The 24,623-nt window shown below is 45.2% G+C and overlaps 1 protein-coding gene across 1 annotated transcript; it reads right to left on the reverse strand.

Moving 5' to 3' along the window:
• Window positions 1-6,416: 6,416 nt before the first annotated feature.
• LOC100380727 (transketolase) lies at window positions 6,417-24,338 on the reverse strand. The gene is given in 14 exon segments (XM_045696558.1): window positions 6,417-8,590; window positions 8,717-8,836; window positions 11,090-11,270; window positions 11,805-11,935; window positions 12,052-12,208; window positions 15,216-15,380; window positions 15,484-15,680; window positions 16,203-16,330; window positions 16,438-16,629; window positions 17,824-17,921; window positions 18,089-18,204; window positions 18,539-18,608; window positions 18,610-18,655; window positions 24,086-24,338. Coding segments are annotated over 14 exon segments (1,881 nt in total). The 5' UTR covers window positions 24,193-24,338; the 3' UTR covers window positions 6,417-8,417.
• Between the last annotated feature and the right edge of the window lie 285 nt (window positions 24,339-24,623).

Raw genomic sequence — 24,623 nt, forward strand, 5'->3', positions numbered from 1 at the left:
TTCAGGTGTCTCCGGAAGGTGGTGATTGACTCCGCTGTCCTGGCGTCGTGAGGGAGCTTGTTCCACCATTGGGGTGCCAGAGCAGCGAACAGTTTTGACTGGTTACTAATACATCATGAGTAGCCTATAGTTGTCTAGCTCAACCAATAGAGGCCAAGTCTTTGAGTGCATTCATCCTCCAAAGATGGAGGGACAGTTCATGGCTTGATCAGAAGAAGGTGGTCAGGGAGATTGTTGATGAGTCATGTAGAGGGATACACTGGGAACCAGTCTGAGTCATGTAGAGGAATACACTGGGAACCAGTCTGAGTCATGTAGAGGGATACACTGGGAACCAGTCTGAGTCATGTAGAGGGATACACTGGGAACCAGTCTGAGTCATGTAGAGGAATACACTGGGAACCAGCCTGAGTCATGTAGAGGAATACACTGGGAACCAGTCTGAGTCATGTAGAGGGTCACACTGGGAACCAGCCTGAGTCATGTAGAGGAATACACTGGGAACCAGTCTGAGTCATGTAGAGGGATACACTGGGAACCAGTCTGAGTCATGTAGAGGAATACACTGGGAACCAGCATGAGTCATGTAGAGGGATACACTGGGAACCAGTCTGAGTCATGTAGAGGGATACACTGGGAACCAGTCTGAGTCATGTAGAGGAATACACTGGGAACCAGCCTGAGTCATGTAGAGGAATACACTGGGAACCAGTCTGAGTCATGTAGAGGGTCACACTGGGAACCAGCCTGAGTCATGTAGAGGAATACACTGGGAACCAGTCTGAGTCATGTAGAGGGATACACTGGGAACCAGTCTGAGTCATGTAGAGGAATACACTGGGAACCAGCATGAGTCATGTAGAGGGATACACTGGGAACCAGTCTGAGTCATGTAGAGGGATACACTGGGAACCAGTCTGAGTCATGTAGAGGGATACACTGCCCTTATCGTGTGGTCTGAGGCAGCATTCAGTGTTCTGCCCTTATCGTGTGGTCTGAGGCAGCATTCAGTGTTCTGCCCTTATCGTGTGGTCTGAGGCAGCATTCAGTGTTCTGCCCTTATCGTGTGGTCTGAGGCAGCATTCAGTGTTCTGCCCTTATCGTGTGGTCTGAGGCAGCATTCAGTGTTCTGCCCTTATCGTGTGGTCTGAGGCAGCATTCAGTGTTCTGCCCTTATCGTGTGGTCTGAGGCAGCATTCAGTGTTCTGCCCTTATCGTAGTAACCAAAGAGGCAGCATTCAGTGTCTCCGCCCTTATCGCAGGTCTGAGGCAAGTATCGCGTTCTGCCCATCGTGGTCTGAGGCAGCATTCGGTGTTCTGCCCTTATCGTGTGGTCTGAGGCAGCATTCAGTGTTCTGCCCTTATCGGTGTGGTCTGAGGCAGCATTCAGTGTTCTGCCCTTATCGGTGTGGTCTGAGGCAGCATTCAGTGTTCTGCCCTTATCGTGTGGTCTGAGGCAGCATTCAGTGTTCTGCCCTTATCGTGTGGTCTGAGGCAGCATTCAGTGTTCTGCCCTTATCGTGTGGTCTGAGGCAGCATTCAGTGTTCTGCCCTTATCGTGTGGTCTGAGGCAGCATTCAGTGTTCTGCCCTTATCGTGTGGTCTGAGGCAGCATTCAGTGTTCTGCCCTTATCGTGTGGTCTGAGGCAGCATTCAGTGTTCTGCCCTTATCGTGTGGTCTGAGGCAGCATTCAGTGTTCTGCCCTTATCGTGTGGTCTGAGGCAGCATTCAGTGTTCTGCCCTTATCGTGTGGTCTGAGGCAGCATTCAGTGTTCTGCCCTTATCGTGTGGTCTGAGGCAGCATTCAGTGTTCTGCCCTTATCGTGTGGTCTGAGGCAGCATTCAGTGTTCTGCCCTTATCGTGTGGTCTGAGGCAGCATTCAGTGTTCTGCCCTTATCGTGTGGTCTGAGGCAGTATTCAGTGTTCTGCCCTTATCGTGTGGTCTGAGGCAGCATTCAGTGTTCTGCCCTTATCGTGTGGTCTGAGGCAGCATTCAGTGTTCTGCCCTTATCGTGTGGTCTGAGGCAGCATTCAGTGTTCTGCCCTTATCGTGTGGTCTGAGGCAGTATTCAGTGTTCTGCCCTTATCGTGTGGTCTGAGGCAGCATTCAGTGTTCTGCCCTTATCGTGTGGTCTGAGGCAGCATTCAGTGTTCTGCCCTTATCGTGTGGTCTGAGGCAGCATTCAGTGTTCTGCCCTTATCGTGTGGTCTGAGGCAGTATAACTGCCTCATGATCGCTTCTGAAACTACAGGACACAGTTCCAGGTCAACTATATTGCAGTCGATGCATTGCATTAACATGAAATCTGGCGTCTGAAACATAGTCAGCCTGGAACGCGTCCGTTCAGTCTTCCTGTCAGTGAGTGTTGTGTTGCCTGTATTTTTCCTGAAAGGTTTTCTGCATGCGTGTGCTTTTTTACATCGTCTGGTCGTGTGTTTATGAACGTCTGATTCCTTAAAAGACTACAATCAGAGCAGAAACGCACCCTATCCCCTATATATATATATATATATATATGGCACTACTTTTGACTAGAGTCCTATGGGCCCTAGTCAAAAGTAGTGCACTATGTAGGGGATAGGGTGCTGTTGGGGATGTTGCAGCTCTGTGTGTGTGTGTGTGTGTGTGTGTGTGTGTGTGTGTGTGTGTGTGTTAGAAGGAAACATGACATTTGAAACATTTGCATGAGAGTGACAATTTTTGATAAACTTCCTCTTTTAAAAAAAATAAAAATACTTATCCGAGAGGATTTGAAGTCCCGATGAAACTAAACACTGATTTGTTTCCTGACTCTGGGTGTCCTGATGGCAACCTATTCTCTATCTAGTGCACTACTTTTTGACCAGAGTCCTTATGTGCCATGGGTTGAAAGTAGTACACTTTTTTTTTTTTTTTTTTAAAAGGGAATGGGGTCCAATCAGCATCCAGGATCGAAACAACCAGTTTTATAACTGTTGTTATTCTACTTGTACAGTTTTATATTCCTTCCTGTTCTGGGTCGTAAACAATAAACATCAACACCACTGAAGAGGACCAAATGGGACCCTACTCCCTATCTAGTGCACTTCAGTTGGCCTGATCAGGCTACGGAATAGGGTGCCATATTCAGACTTTGATAAACAACAATCCAACTCCAAAATGTGACTCTTTATACAAGGAGCTGGAAACCAGCCTAATGTATTTGGTGAGTGTGTCGTTATAGTTTGATACCAGATGTGATAACGTGTTTGTAAATACATTATGAAGAGAAATCGGTTGTTTCTCAACTTTGGAATTTAAAACTCTATGCTTTACAAGATGAAATTTTGGGAGCCAAAATGTGTCTGTTATCAAATGAACATTTGTATGGGGGGGGGAATAAAGTTATAATTTTAACATTGAATAGGCTTTGTGTCTGGCTGATTTTGTGCTCGTTACATTTTTCTATAGGAGATGTGCTGGTGTGGTTGATTGGGTAAAAACTGTACAACTGTCTTCATTAGGATCAATGTTGATAACCAAATGGTTCCTTCCTGCTCTGCTCCGATTGGACCGTTTCTACTCATCCTTCTTAAAGGAATCCAGTCTCAGGTTTGAATATATATTATATATTTGTATATTGCTCGATTCCAAACCAAATTTACTGAGCTTCAGCACTTTTTGTGTTGGTTGACTATTATTCTAAATTAATTACAGCTGGAATTGTTGCCATTGGTCACATATTTAACAGATGTGATTGGTCCATACACATTTAACAGATGTGATTGGTCCATACACATTTAACAGATGTTATTGGTCCATACACATTTAACAGATGTTATTGGTCCATACACATTTAACAGATGTTATTGGTCCATACACATTTAACAGATGTTATTGGTCCATACACATTTAACAGATGTTATTGGTCCATACACATTTAACAGATGTTATTGGTCCATACACATTTAACAGATGTTATTGGTCCATACACATTTAACAGATGTTATTGGTCCATACACATTTAACAGATGTTATTGGTCCATACACATTTAACAGATGTTATTGGTCCATATTTTGCACATTTAACAGATGTTATTGGTCCATATTTAACAGATGTTATTGGTCCATATTTAACAGATGTTATTGGTCCATATTTAACAGATGTTATTGGTCCATATTTAACAGATGTTATTGGTCCATATTTAACAGATGTTATTGGTCCATAATTTAACAGATGTTATTGGTCCATATTTAGCAGATGTTATTGGTCCATATTTAGCAGATGTTATTGGTCCATATTTAACAGATGTTATTGGTCCATATTTAACAGATGTTATTGGTCCATACACATAATTAGCAGATGTTATTGTAGCGATATGCTTGTACTAACTCTGGGGTGTGAAGAAGTACACTACATGACCAAAAGTATGTGGACACCTGCTCGGCCAACATCTCATTCCAAAATCATGGGCATTAATATGGAGTTGGTCCCCCCCTTTGTTGCTATAACAGCCTCCACTCTTCTGGGAAGGCTTTCCATTCAGCCACAAGAGCATTAGTGATGTTGGGCGATTAGGCCTGGCTCGCAGTCGGCGTTCCAATTCATCTCGAAGGTGTTCGATGGGGTTGAGGTCAGGGCTCTTCCACACAGATCTCAAAAAAACATTTCTGTATGGACCTCGCTTTGTGGCCGGGTTGGGCTTTCTCCCAACCTGTTGCCACAAAGTTGGAAGCACAGAATCATCTGTCGTCATTGTATGCTGTAGCGTTAAGATTTCCCTTCCCTGGAACTAAGGGCCCTGAACCATGAAAAACAGCCCCAGACCATTATTCCTCCTCCACCAAACTTTACACTACCTGCCCAAATGCATAGTGCCCTCCTGTCATCTGCCAAATCCAGATTCATCCATCAGACTGCCAGATGGTGAAGCGTGATTCACATCACTCCAGAGAACACATTTCCACTGCTCCAGAGTCCAATGGCGGCGAGCTTTACACCACTCCAGCCGACGCTTGGCGTTGCGCATGGTGATCTTAGGCTTGTGTGCGGCTGCTCGGCCACGGAAACCCATTCCGACTAATAGTTGTGCTGACGTTGCTTCCAGAGGCAGTTTGGAATCGAGTGTTGCAACCGAGGACAGGTAATTAAGGGCGATGTGGTCCCGTTCTGAGAGTCGTCGTTGCTCCTAGATGTTTCCACTTCACAATAAACAGCACTTACAGTTGACCGGGGGCAGCTCTAGCAGAGCAGAAATTTGACAAACTTACTTGCTGGAAAGGTGGCATCCTGTAACGGTGCCACGTTGAATGTCACTGAGCTCTTCAGTAGGGGCCGTTCTACTGTTAATGTTTGTCTATGGAGATTGCATGGCTTTGTGCTCAGGTATAGCTGAATCCTCTAATTCGAAGGGGTGTCCACATACTGCTGTCTGGGTGTAGACAGGGTATGTTCCAGGGCATCTGTATTGCAGTGTCCACGTCTGGGTGTAGAGACAGGGTATGTTCCAGGTCATCTGTATTGCAGTGTCCACATACTTTTGACCATGTAGTGTACTATTCTCCTCCCCTCTCTGTCATTACAGAGTCACTACAATGTTGTGGATACCATCCTCAGTTAATACTATATCTGCATCTGGACAATCAAGACAGCTTAAATTTTTCTAAATAAATTTTTTTATTTTATTTTTTAAAGCTATTTAACTTTTACATTGAAAATGTGGAGCTTAAAAATCGAGATCTGTAGGACAAAAATTAGAAATCCTTTAGATTAAAATTTGAGGCAGCAAACTGTGAAAGGGGCGTAGACTTCCACTAGGCCCCGTCTTTTACCTAAAATGTAATCCCGCTTGATAGTAAAACAAAGGCAATTACTTTAAAAAAAATTTGTAAATGCAAAGGTGCCCATGTACCTTCTCATACTTCAGATTGCCTCCTGGAGACTTCGAACGGCTTAGACTAACTTCTACACAGACCCAACAGACGCAACAACTCCCAAAGATTTTAGTGAGTTAGTTCATAAGGAAATCCTGTCGGCACAGTCAGCGCTGGGAAGAAAAGACATGCATCTGTGGGGATATGAGTTCATGAAGAGATGTCAGAACAGAGTTGGTGTGTAACGTTTGCTGCTAACCGCCAGGGAAATTAACGTGAGCGTCAACGTGAAGCAAATTGTGCAAATTAGCTGGGTGACATTGTAATTGCTACTCTTTCTCCAATACTTTTTACAGGAAAAACATTGCACCTGTAAAGTAGCCTAAACCCAAACTGCAATCCAGTGTATTGGTGTCTTCACAAGGTAAAATGTATTCTGGTGGCCAGATATAAAACCTTTACTGTTTACCAGTTCCACTTGGTTCTGACTGGCCTGCAGGGCTTTATAGGGGAAAATGTGACGTTGGTCCAGCTATATATAATTTTTTTTTAAGAATTAAGAAGATTCCAAACAAGTAACATTGGGTCAAGTTGTAGTTTATTATTTTAGCATTACCATGGCAACGCAAACCAACCAACCATTGACTGGCAGCATCAGACATGACTGTGCAGAGATACGAGAGGTCAGATAATACCCAGAAAGCAACACGAGCCAGGTCATCACCACAACCAGCCTAGAAGAACACAGTAGGTCATATAGCAGTTTAACGTTTACAACAAGTCATTACATAGAACTCAGGTCCATTGAATGTAAATTTCCTGCATCAGTTTCACTGCTAATTAAGGCTATGAACCATTCAGTTCCTGGTGGAGCTGGCATGGTGTCTAACAGCGCTACGGAGAGGTTCATTATCAAGCAGGCGGAACCATTAGAACACGTGGAACGCAGAACCATTAGAACACGTGGAACGCAGAACCATTAGAACACGTGGAACGCAGAACCATTAGAACACGTGGAACGCAGAACCATTAGAACACATGGAACGCAGAACCATTAGAACACATGGAACGCAGAACCATTAGAACACATGGAATGCAGAACCATTAGAACACATGGAATGCAGAACCATTAGAACACATGGAATGCAGAACCATTAGAACACATGGAATGCAGAACCATTAGAACACATGGAATGCAGAACCATTAGAACACGTGGAATGCAGAACCATTAGAACACATGGAATGCAGAACCATTAGAACACATGGAACGAGATGAAGATGACTGTTAGCAGCTGGAATGTAAAAGAGACCAACCGAGAAACAGAAAGATGTGAACAGAAACACATTTAGTTTCATTTGAAACAGAGAGTTCAGCATCGTCTGGACGAGCAGAGAACACCACAAGCTCAAAACAAACCTCCTCCTATACCCAAGATGGGCCCCAGATCCACTTCCCTAGATCGTGAACGGTACGCCATATGGGACTGACCCCCTACAGTAACCGTCAGTCAGCTACATCACTAACATCAAGGGGGACTAGAAAGCAGGTGGTCGAGCCCTGAAAGCCGTGGAACCAGACCAATATACCACAGCTATGATCAAACATGTCATTTTACTGTTACATTAATAAACAGCAGTAAGACCTCAGGGGTTATGATATATGACCAATATACCACAGCTAAGGGCTGTATCCAGGCTGTACACTCTGCAATATGTCGTGCCTAAGAACCGCCCTTATCCGTGGTATATCGGCCATATATCATAAACCCCTTCAGGCCTTATTGCTCCATTACAGTTTAGCAGAAAACTAAATTAGACGGTTGATTAGAAGGAGGATGCATTAAGGTGGGTAAAGAGTTTATCTAGAAACATTACTGCATATTACCATCCACTTATCCCTCCCCGCTGAGAGCTGGCCTATTGGCTCTGCTGCTGCAACACTATACAGTACAGCAGGACAGAGCTGCACTCTGCCTTCCAGCCACAAGGGGCGCTAGACAGCCCTGTTCTGTTTAACACTAGTGGTAGATGGGAGGGAAGTAGGGGGTTTGAGACAGAGAGAGACAGAGAGAGACACAGAGAGAGAGACAGAGAGAGACAGAGAGAGACAGAGAGAGACAGAGAGAGACAGAGAGAGACAGAGAGAGACAGAGAGAGACAGAGAGAGACAGAGAGAGACAGAGAGAGACAGAGAGAGACACAGAGACACAGAGACAGAGAGAGACAGAGAGAGACACAGAGACACAGAGACACAGAGACAGAGAGACAGAGAGACAGAGAGACAGAGAGACACAGAGACACAGAGACACAGAGACACAGAGACACAGAGACACAGAGACACAGAGACACAGAGACACAGAGAGACAGAGAGACAGAGAGACAGAGAGACACAGAGACAGAGAGACAGAGAACATGAAGTTGGTAAATGTGTACAGACTTAAGGGAAAGAGACGTCCCCCAAATGGCACCCTATTCCCAATCTAGTGCACTAGCCCAAATAGGAAACCTGGTCAAAAGTAGTGCACTACGTAGGGAATATAGGGTGCCATTTTGGGAGACAAACGATGAGACGACCACCGTCTCAGTTGGCGAAGGTCTGGCGCACGGAGTCGACGATGTGTTTGGCGCTGATGCCGTACAGGTCCAGTAACTCCTGAGGTTTTCCACTCCGTGGGATCCGGTTCACCGCCAGGCGGGTCACTACGATACCAGGCTCCTCCCCTACTGCAGACAGCACCGCCTCCCCGAGACCCCCTGGACAGAAAGACACAGGTAAGACGTTGCACACCACCCCCCCAGGGTTAGGGGAACCCCCCCCCCCCACCACCAAAGGGTTAAACACCGGATAAGAACGGTTAGCTGAAACAGTTCACCACCCACCCTCTCTGTAGTGGTCCTCGACGGTGATGATTCTCCCTCCGGTGATGCGGGCGCTCGACACGATGGTGGCAGCATCCAGGGGCTTGATGGTGAACGGGTCAATCACACGGATGTTCACTCCTACACACACACGCCAATGAGCACAGTCTCGATCAAATGGCATTACATTATAGGATTTCATTATTAAAACCATAGGGCCTATCTATATCCATTTGATACAGTTCCTACAGGAAGTACTCATACCTCTGGACTTAAGCCACATTTTGTGGTTAAAGTCTGAATTTTAAATGGAATAAATTCTCATCCATCTACACTCAATACCTCAAATGACAAAGTGAACAGGTTTGTAGACATTTTTGCCACTTTGTTGAAAATGAAATGAAATTTACATAAAAATTCACACCCCCAAGTCACATCTTTGGCAGCAATTCGAGCTGTGAGGGAACCAGTACAGAGGCTATATACAGGGTATTACGGTACAGAGTCAATGTGGAGGCTATATACAGGGGGTACCGGTCCAGAGTCAATGTGGAGGCTATATACAGGGGGTACCGGTCCAGAGTCAATGTCGGAGGCTATATACAGGGGGGTACCGGTCCAGAGTCAATGTGGAGGCTATATACAGGGGGGTACCGGTCCAGAGTCAATGTGGAGGCTATATACAGGGGGTACCGGTCCAGAGTCAATGTGGAGGCTATATACAGGGGGGTACCGGTCCAGAGTCAATGTGGAGGCTATATACAGGGGGGTACCGGTCCAGAGTCAATGTGGAGGCTATATACAGGGGGGTACCGGTCCAGAGTCAATGTGGAGGCTATATACAGGGGGGTACCGGTCCAGAGTCAATGTGGAGGCTATATACAGGGGGTACCGGTCCAGAGTCAATGTGGAGGCTATATACAGGGGGGTACCGGTCCAGAGTCAATGTGGAGGCTATATACAGGGGGGTACCGGTCCAGAGTCAATGTGGAGGCTATATACAGGGGGGTACCGGTCCAGAGTCAATGTGGAGGCTATATACAGGGGGGTACCGGTCCAGAGTCAATGTGGAGGCTATATACAGGGGGGGTACCGGTCCAGAGTCAATGTGGAGGCTATATACAGGGGGGTACCGGTCCAGAGTCAATGTGGAGGCTATATACAGGGGGGTACCGGTCCAGAGTCAATGTGGAGGCTATATACAGGGGGGTACCGGTCCAGAGTCAATGTGGAGGCTATATACAGGGGGGTACCGGTCCAGAGTCAATGTGGAGGCTATATACAGGGGGGTACCGGTCCAGAGTCAATGTGGAGGCTATATACAGGGGGGGTACCGGTCCAGAGTCAATGTGGAGGCTATATACAGGGGGGTACCGGTCCAGAGTCAATGTGGAGGCTATATACAGGGGGGTACCGGTCCAGAGTCAATGTGGAGGCTATATACAGGGGGGTACCGGTCCAGAGTCAATGTGGAGGCTATATACAGGGGGTTACCGGTCCAGAGTCAATGTGGAGGCTATATACAGGGGGGTACCGGTACAGAGTCAATGTGGAGGCTATATACAGGGTTTACTCGGTACAGAGTCAATGTGGAGGCTATATACAGGGGGTACCGGTACAGAGTCAATGTGGAGGCTATATACAGGGGGTACCGGTACAGAGTCAATGTGGAGGCTATATACAGGGGGTACCGGTACAGAGTCAATGTGGAGGCTATATACAGGGGGTACCGGTACAGAGTCAATGTGGAGGCTATATACAGGGGGTACCGGTACAGAGTCAATGTGGAGGCTATATACAGGGGGTACCGGTACAGAGTCAATGTGGAGGCTATATACAGGGGATTACCGGTACAGGTCAATGTGGAGGCTATATACAGGGGGGTACCGGTACAGAGTCAATGTGGAGGCTATATACAGGGGGTACCGGTACAGAGTCAATGTGGAGGCTATATACAGGGTATTACGGTACAGTCAATGTGGAGGCTATATACAGGGGGTACCGGTACAGAGTCAATGTGGAGGCTATATACAGGGGGTACCGGTACAGAGTCAATGTGGAGGCTATATACAGGGGGTACCGGTACAGAGTCAATGTGGAGGCTATATACAGGAGGTACCGGTACAGAGTCAATGTGGAGGCTATATACAGGGGGTACCGGTCCAGAGTCAATGTGGAGGCTATATACAGGGGGTACATGGACCAGGGAGACCTGACCCTGGGTCAGCAGTCCTACTCTTGAGACACAATGTCAGGAAGCCCAATTACTGTCAAAAGTCCAAATTGGGACAAAAAGATCAGATTAGTCCCACCTGTGTAAACAGCCTATGAATAAAGGCCCTGGACACCGTTTGTGGTGTAATTCCCTGCCAGGCCACCAGGAGGAGCTCTTACCCTCGCTGGCCAGCTGGTCAGCAGCAGCCAGGGCTTCATGCAGTGTCACTCCAGCTCCAATCACCGTCACCTTGTCGCTGTCCGACTGACGTACCACCTTGGCCACGCCCACCTCGAACTTCTCGTCGGGGTCGTAGATCACTTTCAGTTCTGGTCTGGTGATGCGAATGAAACAGATTCCCTGAAACATATATAGACAGACACAAAGAGGCAGTCCAGGTTTATTAGTTCCCATGTATATTTCCCATGGATTTTTTATAGTGGTGTTTTATCTACAGTGTGTACTGTATGTAGAGGCTATAATGAAGGCTGATGAATATATTCCTGTATATTCTGGTACTTGATATTAAAAATCAGCTGCACAAAGTCACGTCTCTTAACAACTTCAGTTGGTACGGGCAACAAACTATTAAAGCTCACATTGTATATAGACTTATTTTTCTACTGTATGTTTGTTTTACTCCATGTGTAACTGTGTTGTTGTTTGTGTCGAACCACTTTGCTTTATCTTGCCCAGGTCACAATTGTAAATGAGAACTTGTTCTCAACTTGCCTACCTGGTTAAATAAAGGTGAAATAAATAAATAAATGTGGTGTGGATCTGTTGGTGTTATTGACTACAGTGTTGGGTTGACAGTCGCTGGACCCGGTCCGAGTCCAGGTTGGGGATAACTCCCCCATAATTCCCTACGTTGAATAGGTGTGTGGTTCTTACCTTGGTGTTAGCAGCCAACTCCACAGACCTCTCAGCAGAGACGCCGTCGCTGGGGTAGAACACAGTGCATGTTGGGATAGCGCGGAACATAGCAATGTCCTCCAACGCCATCTGGGAGGGGCCATCCTCACCTGGGGCCAGGAAGTACAGTGTGATTGGTCAAAGGAAAGGGAAGTTTGATTGTTGGAGGGAAAGGCGGGACAGGTGAGATTTGAGACGCAGAGATCGACAGACACACAGTACTGACCGATGGAGACGCCGCAGTGAGAACCAGCCAAGTTGATGTTAGACTCCGAGACAGCGGCCATTCTGATGTGGTCGTAGGCCCTGGACAGGAAGGCAGCGAAGGTGCTGGCAAACGCCACTGTGCGGTCTCTCGTGGCACAGCCAATCGCCACGCTCACCTAAACAATTATATGGATGGATGTGAGAGTAGTGGTCTGAGGTAACACACTAAATGTATTGTAGATATGAGGTAGTAGTGGTCTGAGGTAACACATTAAATGTATTGTAGATATGTGGTAGTAGTGGTCTGAGGTAACACACTAAATGTATTGTAGATATGTGGTCTGAGGTAACACACTAAATGTATTGTAGATATGTGGTCTGAGGTAACACACTAAATGTATTGTAGATATGAGGTAGTAGAGGTCTGAGGTAACACACTAAATGTATTGTAGATATGAGGTAGTAGTGGTCTGAGGTAACACACTAAATGTATTGTAGATATGTAGGTAACACAGTAGATTGGTCTGAGGTAACACACTAAATGTATTGTAGATATGAGGTAGTAGTGGTCTGAGGTAACACACTAAATGTATTGTAGATATGAGGTAGTAGTGGTCTGAGGTAACACACTAAATGTATTGTAGATATGAGGTAGTAGAGGTCTGAGGTAACACACTAAATGTATTTTAGATATGTGGTCTGAGGTAACACACTAAATGTATTGTAGATATGTGGTCTGAGGTAACACACTAAATGTATTGTAGATATGAGGTAGTAGAGGTCTGAGGTAACACACTAAATGTATTGTAGATATGTGGTAGTAGAGGTCTGAGGTAACACACTAAATGTATTGTAGATATGTGGTCTGAGGTAACACACTAAATGTATTGTAGATATGAGGTAGTAGAGGTCTGAGGTAACACACTAAATGTATTGTAGATATGTGGTCTGAGGTAACACACTAAATGTATTGTAGATATGTGGTAGTAGTGGTCTGAGGTAACACACTAAATGTATTGTAGATATGTGGTCTGAGGTAACACACTAAATGTATTGTAGATATGAGGTAGTAGAGGTCTGAGGTAACACACTAAATGTATTGTAGATATGTGGTCTGAGGTAACACACTAAATGTATTGTAGATATGTGGTAGTAGTGGTCTGAGGTAACACACTAAATGTATTGTAGATATGTGGTCTGAGGTAACACACTAAATGTATTGTAGATATGTGGTCTGAGGTAACACACTAAATGTATTGTAGATATGAGGTAGTAGAGGTCTGAGGTAACACACTAAATGTATTGTAGATATGAGGTAGTAGAGGTCTGAGGTAACACACTAAATGTATTGTAGATATGTGGTCTGAGGTAACACACTAAATGTATTGTAGATATGTGGTAGTAGAGGTCTGAGGTAACACACTAAATGTATTGTAGATATGTGGTCTGAGGTAACACACTAAATGTATTGTAGATATGAGGTAGTAGAGGTCTGAGGTAACACACTAAATGTATTGTAGATATGTGGTCTGAGGTAACACACTAAATGTATTGTAGATATGAGGTAGTAGAGGTCTGAGGTAACACACTAAATGTATTGTAGATATGTGGTCTGAGGTAACACACTAAATGTATTGTAGATATGTGGTCTGAGGTAACACACTAAATGTATTGTAGATATGTGGTAGTAGTGGTCTGAGGTAACACACTAAATGTATTGTAGATATGTGGTAGTAGTGGTCTGAGGTAACACACTAAATGTATTGTAGATATGTGGTACAAGTAGATGGTCTGAGGTAACACACTAAATGTATTGTAGATATGTGGTAGTAGTGGTCTGAGGTAACACACTAAATGTATTGTAGATATGAGGTAGTAGAGGTCTGAGGTAACACACTAAATGTATTGTAGATATGTGGTAGTAGAGGTCTGAGGTAACACACTAAATGTATTGTAGATATGTGGTAGTAGAGGTCTGAGGTAACACACTAAATGTATTGTAGATATGTGGTAGTGGTCTGAGGTAACACACTAAATGTATTGTAGATATGTGGTAGTGGTCTGAGGTAACACACTAAATGTATTGTAGATATGTGGTAGTAGAGGTCTGAGGTAACAGGACAGACTAGGTTATGGCTACTCCTGGACTGAAAGATGGCTTCAGTCTTACTACGTTACCAGTCTCTTCAGCGAACATTCAACTCCTTGCCGAAGAGTCTGGGTTTTTCAGCTGGATTTACAGCAGGGTTGCTCAATGGAAATGACAATATTGTCCTTGACAAGATGTGGAGCCTCAAATTTAGAATTATAACAGTTAAAAAAAAAAGAAGCATGTTGTATTTTTAGGTTTAAAACTAAGCGGTTTTGTGGTTGTATGTATTTACTTTGAAGTCAACTAGCTACTTTAGACAGACTGGTTTCATCTGGACAAACGGTTGCTTAGCAACTGATACCAATGTGTTCTGTGGAGGGAAAAAAACAATAAGATTTCCAATTGGATAATCATTGTGAGGGGATAGCAAATCAGGATCGATTTTCTTCCTCTCTCCGTCCCTCCCTCCCTCCCTCCCTCCATCCATCCATCCCCTCATGTTCTACCTCTCCCCTTCATCCATCCCCCCATGTTCTACCTCTCTCCCCTTCATCCATCCCCCCATGTTCTACCTCTCTCCCCTTCATCCATCCCCCCATGTTCTACCTCTCTCCCCTTCATCCATCCCCCATGTTCTACCTCTCTCCCCAGTCCCCATGTTCTACCTCTCTCCCCAGTCCCCATGTTCTACCTCTCTCCCCCCCAGTCCCATGTTCTACCTCTCTCCCCCAGTCCATGTTCTACCTCTCTCCCCTTGTCTCCTCTCTCCCCAGTTTCCCCCCCCAGTATGTTCTACCTCTCTCCCCCACCTCTCTCCCCATCCCCCCTCCCCCCAGTATGTTCTACCTCTCTCCCCCAGTGTTTCTCCTCTCTCCCCCAGTATGTTCTACCTCTCTCCCCCCCAGTATGTTCTACCTCTCTCCCCAGTATGTTCTACCTCTCTCCCCCAGTATGTTCTACCTCTCTCCCCCAGTATGTTCTACCTCTCTCCCCAGTTTCTCTCTCCCCCAGTATGTTCTACCTCTCTCCCCAGTCATGTTCTACCTCTCTCCCCTTCTTCTCCCCCAGTCTCCCTCTCCCCTCCATCTCACCATGTTTTGTTCAGCGATGAAGCACTCCACGAAGCGTTCAGGGAAGGCCTTGTGAAACATCTCAGAGAAGGTCGAGTTCTTCATGTCAGCGTCCAGAGCGACCACCCTCTGACTGGACTGACCCAGTTTAGCCAGGGCCACGCCATACGCCTTACGAGTAGCCACCTAGGGAGAGAGAGAGAGAGAGGAGAGAGGGGTTAACTAACCGGGGGCCCCTCTCTACGGGGGAGATGGGGGGCCCCTCTCTACGGGGGAGATGGGTGTTCACCTTATCCCCAATCTTGTAGTTAGGCGGGGAGGGCAGGCTGATAGGTGAAAGGTCAGCGGGGGCGGTATCTTCTTTAGGAAGCTCGGGGCAGATGGTCTTGTTGGGGTTCTGAATCAGAGCCTCCAAGTCTTTAATCGCCTCCTCGGCCCGGTCCTTAGGCATGGGTTTACCATGCCAGTACTCCATGTCCTCAATGCCTGGAGAAGAATCGACAGACTTAATGAAATAAATGTCAGAACACAGAATAACAGGTGTAGACATTACCTTAAAATGCTCAATTAAAAGCCCTTATTAACCAACAATGCAGAGTTTAAATAAAACAAAGGGAAAAATCTTAACAAAAAAGCGGTGCTTCCTCTAAAACAAACACACCACTCCTTGACACAATGACCACTTAACCCGGAAGCCAGACGCACCAATGTGTCGGAGGAAACAGTTTACATCTGGAGACCGTGTCAGCGTGTACTGCGCCCGGCCCGCCACAGGAGTCGCTAGAGCGCGACGGGACAAGGAAATCTCGGCCTGCCAAACCCTCCCCTAACCCAGACGAAGCTGGACCGAATTGTGCACCGCCTCATGGGTCTCCCAGTCACAGCCAAGGATCGAACCCGGGTCTGTTGTCACACCTCCTGTCACACATCCTGATTGGCACAGACCACTGTGCCAATCAGGATGCCTCCCCAGGCCCCTCCCCTTGCTCCCCCAGGCCCCTCCCATACCTTTGAGTCCTCTACCCTTGAAGGTCTTGGCCAGGATCATGGTGGGTTTTCCCTTCACCTGCTGGGCCTGCCACAACGCTTTACACAGCTCCTCAACATCATGACCATCCACCACATACGTGTTCCACCTGCACAGTTAAAGAATTAGAGACTGGGCAGTATGGAAGAGGGGACAAGACAAGAGGGGACAAGACAAGAGGGGACAAGACAAGAGGGGACAAGAGAGGACACAGACCCAAATGCTTCGCAGCGTTTGCGGTATACGTCCATGTCGTGTTTGAGAGGAGCAGCTTCACTCTGTCCCAGGCGGTTCGCGTCGATAATAGCCACCAGGTTATCCAGGTTGTAGTGGGAACCAAAGGCCATGGCTTCCCAGACAGCCCCCTCCGAACACTCCCCGTCACCCAGCATGCAGTACACACGGTAACTAGGGGGATACAGAAATTACTTTTTTTTTTTTTACATATTCGGAAACAGATTGTCACTCAAATGATGTTCAAGATGGTACCAGTCATTAAAAGTCTTCATTCCTGCACCTCTGTTTTGAATGTTTGGTTTCCGGTCGACCTATTATTTGGCCAGATCCGATAAAAGTAGATTTTCAACCCGGGCCTGATATTCTAAGAGCTGATTCAGGTTGGCTTATGGTTTGCATTACATTGTAACTTAATGTTTGAGACCAAGACGTGGCCATGGCTGAGAGAAGACTGTACCTCTGACAGAACTAGATTCATCTTCTGTGATCCCTCCCTGCTCTGATTGACATGAACCTACAACTCCTTGTTCCAGCGTTACAATTCATTTATCTCCTTATAGAGTCATAGCCGTACGAAGGGTACTGGACGAGACGCAGAACCCCCTTGATTAATCCAAATACATTTACCAAAGCCAGAGAGAATAACTGTCTGTTCAGAAAGAGTACACAATGCTCTTTTACCCTGACCTGTTCACCGGACGTGCTACCTGCTGTCCCAGACCTCCTGGAACCCTGACCTGTTCACCGGACGTGCTACCTGCTGTCCCAGACCTCCTGGAACCCTGACCTGTTCACCAGACGTGCTACCTGTCCCAGACCTGCTGTTTTCAACTCTAGAGACAGCAGGAGCGGTAGAGATACTCTGAATGATCAGCTATGAAAAGCCAACTGACATTTACTCCTGAGGTGCTGACCTGTTGAACCCTCTACAACCACTGGGATTATTATTATTTGACCCTGCTGGTCATTTATGAACATTTGAACATCTTGGCCATGTTCTGTTATAATCTCCACCCGGCACAGCCAGAAGAGGACTGGCCACCCCTCATAGCCTGGTTCCTCTCTAGGTTTCTTCCTAGGTTTTTGGCCTTTCTAGGGAGTTTTTCCTAGGGAGTTTTTCCTAGCCACCGTGCTTCTACACCTGCATTGCTTGCTGTTTGGGGTTTTAGGCTGGGTTTCTGTACAGCACTTTGAGAATATCAGCTGATGTAAGAAGGGCTATAGAAATACATTTGATTTGACAAAGTCAACACCCTCTGTGGGTACCCCTTAACCTTCTGAGAACATCACAGCTGGGTGACAGGTGCTTTGAGGGATAATGTCCAAGGTTTTGGAGGATGTGTGTGTGTGTGTGTGTGTGTGTACCTGGACTTGTCGAAGTGTTTCCCGGTGTAAGCCATCCCGCAGGCAGCCCCCAGCCCCTGTCCCAGAGAACCCGTTGCCACGTCAACAAACTCCAGTTTCTGTAGAACAGTCGTCGGTTAGTCAAACCTGAGCTGGACAAAGTGCATTAAGGCGTCGCCAATGAAAACATTTCAAAACATTTTTTTTTGCAACTACAGGAAAAACACAAGGTAGTCCGATTCCCGTTTATCAGCTCTTCAGTACATTGGGGTCAGGGGTTACTTACAGGTGTGGGGTGACCCTCCAGGTCAGAGTCCAGCTTCCTCAGGTTGACCAGGTCAGCCTCCTTCACAAAGCCCGCCTCCGCCCAGGCAGCGTACAGGATTGGTGCAGCGTGACCCTGGAGGAACGCAGCAGCCAATCAGAACACCGTAAACGACGCAGAGGAGAGCATGGGAAAATGTAGTGCAAATGGAAGAGAAGCCTTGACAGGTGAATCGTGTGTGTAAAGTGTGCGAGTGTGTGTGTGGGTTGGGGAAGGCATGTAAGTGTGTATGGAAGAGCGCGGGCGGGGCGGGATCACCTTAGACAGCACGAGCGGTCATTACACTGGTTACGTGGGTGTAAGTGTGTATGGAAGAGCGCGGGCGGGCGGGATCACCTTAGACAGCACGAAGCGGTCATTACACTGGTTACGTGGGTGTAAGTGTGTATGGAAGAGCGCGGGCGGGCAGGTTAGACAGCACGAAGCGGTCATTACACTGGTTACGTGGGTCAGCAGCTTTGTACCGCATCGTGTGGAAGAGACAGCACGGACATGAGCTCTGCTGCACTGCAACATGTGGTGGGGTGACTGGAGAGAGGGAGAGAGAGAGAGAGGGGGAGAGAGAGAGGGGGAGAGAGAGAGGGGGGGAGAGAGAGAGAGGGGGAGAGAGAGAGGGGGAGAGAGAGAGGGGGAGAGAGAGAGGGGGAGAGAGGGGGCAGTCTGTTAGTGAAACATGACATCACAACCAGCTGTAATGGCAACCCAAACCACTCGTTAGAGTTGCATGCACAGTCGCAAAGTATTCAGACCCCTTGACTTTTTCAACATTGTTACGTTACAGCCTTATTCTAAAATGGATTAAATAGAAAATGTCCTCAATCTACACATAATCCCTCAATGACAAAGCGAACAGGTTTAGAAGTTGTACAAATTTAAACATGGAAATGCCTTTCCATCAGTATTCAGACCCTTTGCTAGGAGACTAAATTGAGCTCAGGTGCTTCCTGTTTTCATTGATCATCCTTGATGTTTCTACATCTTGATTGGAGTCCACATGTGGTAAATTCAATTGATTGGACATGATTTGGAAAGGCACACACCTGTCTATATAATGTCCCACAGTTGACAGGGCATGTCAGAGCAAAAACCAAGCCATGAGGTGGAAGGAATTGTCCGTAGAGCTCCGAGACAGGATTGTGTCGAGGGTCAGATCTGGGGAAGGGAACCACATTTTATTGCAGCATTGAAGATCCCCAAGAACACAGTGGCCTCCATCATTCTGAAATGGAAGAAGTTTGGAACCACCAAGACTCTTCCTAGAGCTGGCCGTCTGGCCAAATTGAGCAATCGGGGGAGAAGGGCCTTGGTCAGGGAGGTGACCAAGAACCCGATGGTCACTCTGACAGAGCTCCAGAGTTCCTCTGTGGAGAATGTGTCTTCAACTCTGAAGCATTTATTTTGGGCTGTAATCTGAGGTGCAGTTAGTTAACTAATGAACTTATCCTCTGCAGCAGAGGTAACTCTGGGTCTTCCTTTCCTGTGGCGGTCCTCATGAGAGCCAGTTTCATCATAGCGCTTGATGGTTTTAATGACTGCACTTGAATTAACTTTCAAAGTACTTGAAATTTGGGCACAAAAATACATCTGAAACATCCACAAAACGGGACCAAATACTTTACTACACAAGTGAATTTGTCCCAATACTTTTGGTTCCATAAAATGGGGACTAAGTGCAAAAAGTCCAAACGGTTCACCCGATTTGGATGAAAATATCCTGAAATTAAATCTGACAGTCTGCACGCCTTTTCTAATCTAAAGCGCTGGTGTACAGAGACAAAACAAAATGTCACTGTCCCAAACACTTGTTGCTCACTGGATATTTTCCCAGTGAAGACAACACTGATCACAAGCAGCAAAGCCCTGGACTTCATGAGGGAGACAGAGGCCTCATACCCAGGAGAGACTTATGACTCAGCAGGACAGTCTCTCCACAGTGAAGCCAAGCAGCGTGGTAACAGTTATTTGCAGGAGGACAGTGGTGGTTAAGAATTACAAAATCTGGTCGTTTTAAAAAAAGCCATGCATTGACTAATAGTATCGCCACTTCCTGTAATCTCATGCGTCGTTGACCAATAGCATATCTACTTCCTGATAACCTGAACATGTCAACACTCCAGTCCCTATGGGGTCATTCAGTGGAACGTGTAAGGCTGCGTCCCAAATGGCCATAGTCTTTAGAGTGCACTACTTTCGACCAGGGCCCCTAGGGTTCTGTATGAATAGGATGCCATTTGGGACGAGCTGTTAGTAGTGTTAACACATTATCATTCAAACAGTCACTGCATTCTTCACCATTAAAAAACGACAACAGAATGGCAAAGGACCATTTAACCCACAAGGTGATATTCCAGTATCAGACACCTGCTGAAAACAGAACAGTTTAGTCAGAGTTACCACTAAATACAAACAGCTGAAGCATTTGGGGAAATATTTAAAATTATACATTTTTTTTTTTTAAATAAAATAAACACTAGTTTCTGTAAAAGCAGTTTTGATTCAGCAAAAACATCCTATAAAATGTGTTTCAAATAAAAGACAAAGCATTCTTACATCTGTGTAGAAGAGGAGCAATAAAACACCATGAGTGGCAGACCGGGGTTGCGTTCAATACGACAGAACGGTGTACAATGTTTAATAGAACGGAAACGGTACAGAAACAGCCAGTTGAGGCGTTATTATGGCGGCCCATAAGGTGCGCTGGACGAGTTCTACCAGTTCAGATAATCATCCTTATATTGACCCACCACACGGGAGGAAAACGCACCTCAAAAAAGGTTGTTGAAGAACAGTGAGCTCCGTTTTGGGGGGGGAAACGTGTCATTCCGCACAAATCTCTAGAAACATTGATAACTGAACGCACCCCAGGTCCACCTATATGCCGACTTCTAAAAAAATAAACAGGCTACTCTTCATTTCTCTAAGAAAAGCCTAAACCTGATAAACCATGAAGGTTATTGGATTTCATTGTGGGCAACTGTCTGAATACCAGGAAGTGACAAAACATTTTTTATTTTTTTGTATTTAGCAATAACAGGTTAGTCTTCACCATACTTCAAACTGGTTCCCTTTTCTGGACAGTACATGAGGTGTGCAATCACAGCCAGTCAGAAGGAAGTTATCAGTCTGAACTGAAGAGGAGCCACACAGGCCATATTTCTGGTTTCTCCCCGTTGTTCAGGATAAAGGAGCTGGGCAGGTTCAGCCTGCTCTGAGGTGGTCTTCATTGGCTAGGTGACGTTTATTACTGAAAACAGGGAGAAAGTGACACCAGGAAATACCCCATCTTATAACAGAAAACATTTTTTTTTTTTTTAAGTTTCCACCTTTAAGGGAGATTAAACGTGTAAAAACAAGTTTAAGTGAGATCTCTTTTTTCTGTTAAGTGATTTTAAGCTTTTAAAACATGACAAAAACGCAACAGTTTCTCTTCTCCAGTGGTGAAGACATGGACGTCTCATGGTTTGCAAAATGGATCAACTTCAAGCGCCGTAATGTTTTGGCATTCAGGTTCAATAACCACTTCTTCCATGGGCAAGCATGTATGGACAGTTGTGTTTAAACCACAGGGGATGCTGTCCAAAAATAAAATGAACTTGATTTAACTCAAATAGATTTACCCATAAACTGAAACGGTGCAAGATAATTAAGCATACAATATAATAACATAGCTATGTATTGTAGTAGTCAGTAACAAAAAAAAATTAAAAAATCAATGATTTAATGAATAGTAGCCTAGGCCTAATGGAAAAAAACTCTCCTCCTAATCTATGCCTATATTTGGGAAGTAGACTAGACCGATTTAACCCATTAATACCCAACGTGGTGTTCATTTAAGCCAAAGGCAGCTTACGTTATCTAAAAAAATAAACACAACTAGGAAACTGAACTAGTGCAGAATCAGGGCTGGATACTGTTGATGTGGACAACTGGGCATCTCTGACAGACCAGGAAGTGATTATCAACAGGTTTGGTCCTTCATACCTGAAAATGATCATTTCCTCATTAGGGTCATCTTACGAAGTGAAAACAAGCCAAATAAACATTCTGTCTCCACCCACATTGTTTAATTGAAAGACCGGCCCTTATCTAAGCCACGGGTGAGGTTCTCTCTACCTAATGTTGTAAGCATTACAAAACATATACAATAAAATCTGGCCTGGAAAGATACTGTCTCATGAATTCAAAAAGGAATCTGCATTTTTTGAGAACTACATTTAATTCTTAGCAACAGTGGAGTTGCTTTCGCCTGGTCCCAGATCTGTCTGAGCTCATACCAACTCCATAGTGACAAGGAGTTGGCATCACGATGGCAGACAGACCGGCTAGAACTGCTCTGGGGTTGACAAACTTACCGATGGGGACAACTTATTTTGTAACCTTTCAGTACTGTCCCTTACCCACACACTAACAGAATGTAGATTATATGTAACAAATGGCATATATATATATATATGCAATTTTAAAAGAAATGTCTGGTCAAAATGTATTGCACTAGCCTAAATAGTGATTAGGTTGTAATTTCAGGCACATAAAACCACAGTGTCCCCCCTTCTTTCTCCACACAGTGACAAACACATTCAGAATGTCATGTTGAGAATGAACCACTTCTGTACTGTGGCAATAACGGTGAGAAAAAGTGTAGTTCGACTCGGCTTAAATACTTCTCTGCAATGAGAGAGGAGCCCAATTTACATTTATTTACATCAATACCCCTGCGCTGCAGGTAGCTAGAGCAGAAGTCCATGACTCAGCAGATTCCAAGCTTGAAGAGAGAACAAACAGTTAATGTGGGACAGAAGCTCATTTCTAACCCTCCTCCCCACCAAACACTCATTCTTTAGTCAGTATTTTTACTAGGATGCTGTCTGGACGCATGGTGGGACTCAATCTTTAAATCAAAGACACAAGGCCACCACATAAGTCCATGTGATGTTTTACCTTTGCTAAAATGTTTAAAAAGAAAAAGATATTCCACATGGTCATGATGCCAGTGGGGTATTCAATTCATCTGATTCTGTTTAACGGATGCGAACCGGGAGGGACAATTGAAAAACGCGAAACATTGGAATGAATGAATATACCCAGATTCTATCTAATCAAAGTTAACCAAAAGCAAGGCTGGATGGTGCATCCATAAAAATGTACGGTCATTTAAAACGATACCAGTTTTACGCAGGATGTCTAGCTAGCAATATTAGCCAGCTACTTTAGCTAGGTAACATCGAACACTTTACAAATTACAATGTGTTTGTGTCCTTACCTTGAAAGCAGTGTATGGACAAGGAGACTGAACTTGTGTTCTGGTTACACACAGCCATTAAATATAGTTTCATGTGCATGGCTCAGTTGGTAGAGCATGGTGTTTGCAACGCCAGGGTTGTGGGTTCGATTCCCACGGGGGGGGCAGTACGGAGAAAGGAAATGAAATGTATGCATTCACTACTGTAAGTCGCTCTGGATAAGAGCGTCTACTAAATGACTAAATTGTAAAAGTGTCTTGGTCCCATCACGTGTCACAAAACGTTACACCTGAGAACAGGGATAAATCCCTTCTACCGACCGTTTCTCCCCGTCTCATTACTGTCTGAATAAAATGTCAAACCTCAAACATTTTGAAGAATGTAAAAAAAAAAAAGTACTAACAAAGTCGTCAAATGTTAAGTTTATTTAAAATGTTCAAAGCATCCCGAATATAGCTGACCTGTGGTTTTATTTCATTCCCTCGTCTATGTAGAGGTAATACCAACCTCAACACCAAACTTCCTTCAAACACTGGCAACCCTGAATTACACCTGTAAAAAGGAAACGTCGTGTACTTGGTTTAACTAACTAACTAAACCAAAGATAACCAGCCCATATGAAATACAGCACGTCCACGCAGTTCAATGTATCATGTTAACTAACAAGATACATTAACTCCAACCTTTATAAAGTGGTTTTAAAAAAGAAACCACTCACCCGGAGTTGGAGGCGCATGTTGCCTTGACGGAGTTGATCCGCAGCTTGTTAGCGATGTCTCTCAGCCCCTGCAGGGTCTTCTCGTCGGGTTTATGGTAACTAGCCATGACTGAGGTAAATGGAAACCGCTTGGCTAGAAGAGCTGCACAGCTTCGGTGTCGGTTCAACTCGGGAAGACTAGCTGAACATTCAACAGATGCTATAAACGAGGAGGAAAAAGGGGAATGAGACACAGGTTTTATATTTAATTATCCTGGACGCCGTAGGAACGGGGCGGTCACCACACGTTTTCATTGGTTGAGGCGCATTCTCATTCCACCACGCTCGACACAACGTAACCTGCGTAATTTAAACGTCATAACGTAACCTGCGTAATTTAAACGTCAGTGCGTACATAACGTTACGGCTAATATATTTATTTTAGTTGCAATATTATAATAATCATTCTAATTTATTAAATGTATATAGCGCTTTTCATAATAATCTCAAAGCCATCAAAAGCAACAAAAAAAACAACCAATACATCATGAGTAACCTA

This window comes from Salmo salar, chromosome ssa15 (assembly GCF_905237065.1).
Source record: "Salmo salar chromosome ssa15, Ssal_v3.1, whole genome shotgun sequence".
Lineage (NCBI taxonomy): Eukaryota > Metazoa > Chordata > Actinopteri > Salmoniformes > Salmonidae > Salmo > Salmo salar.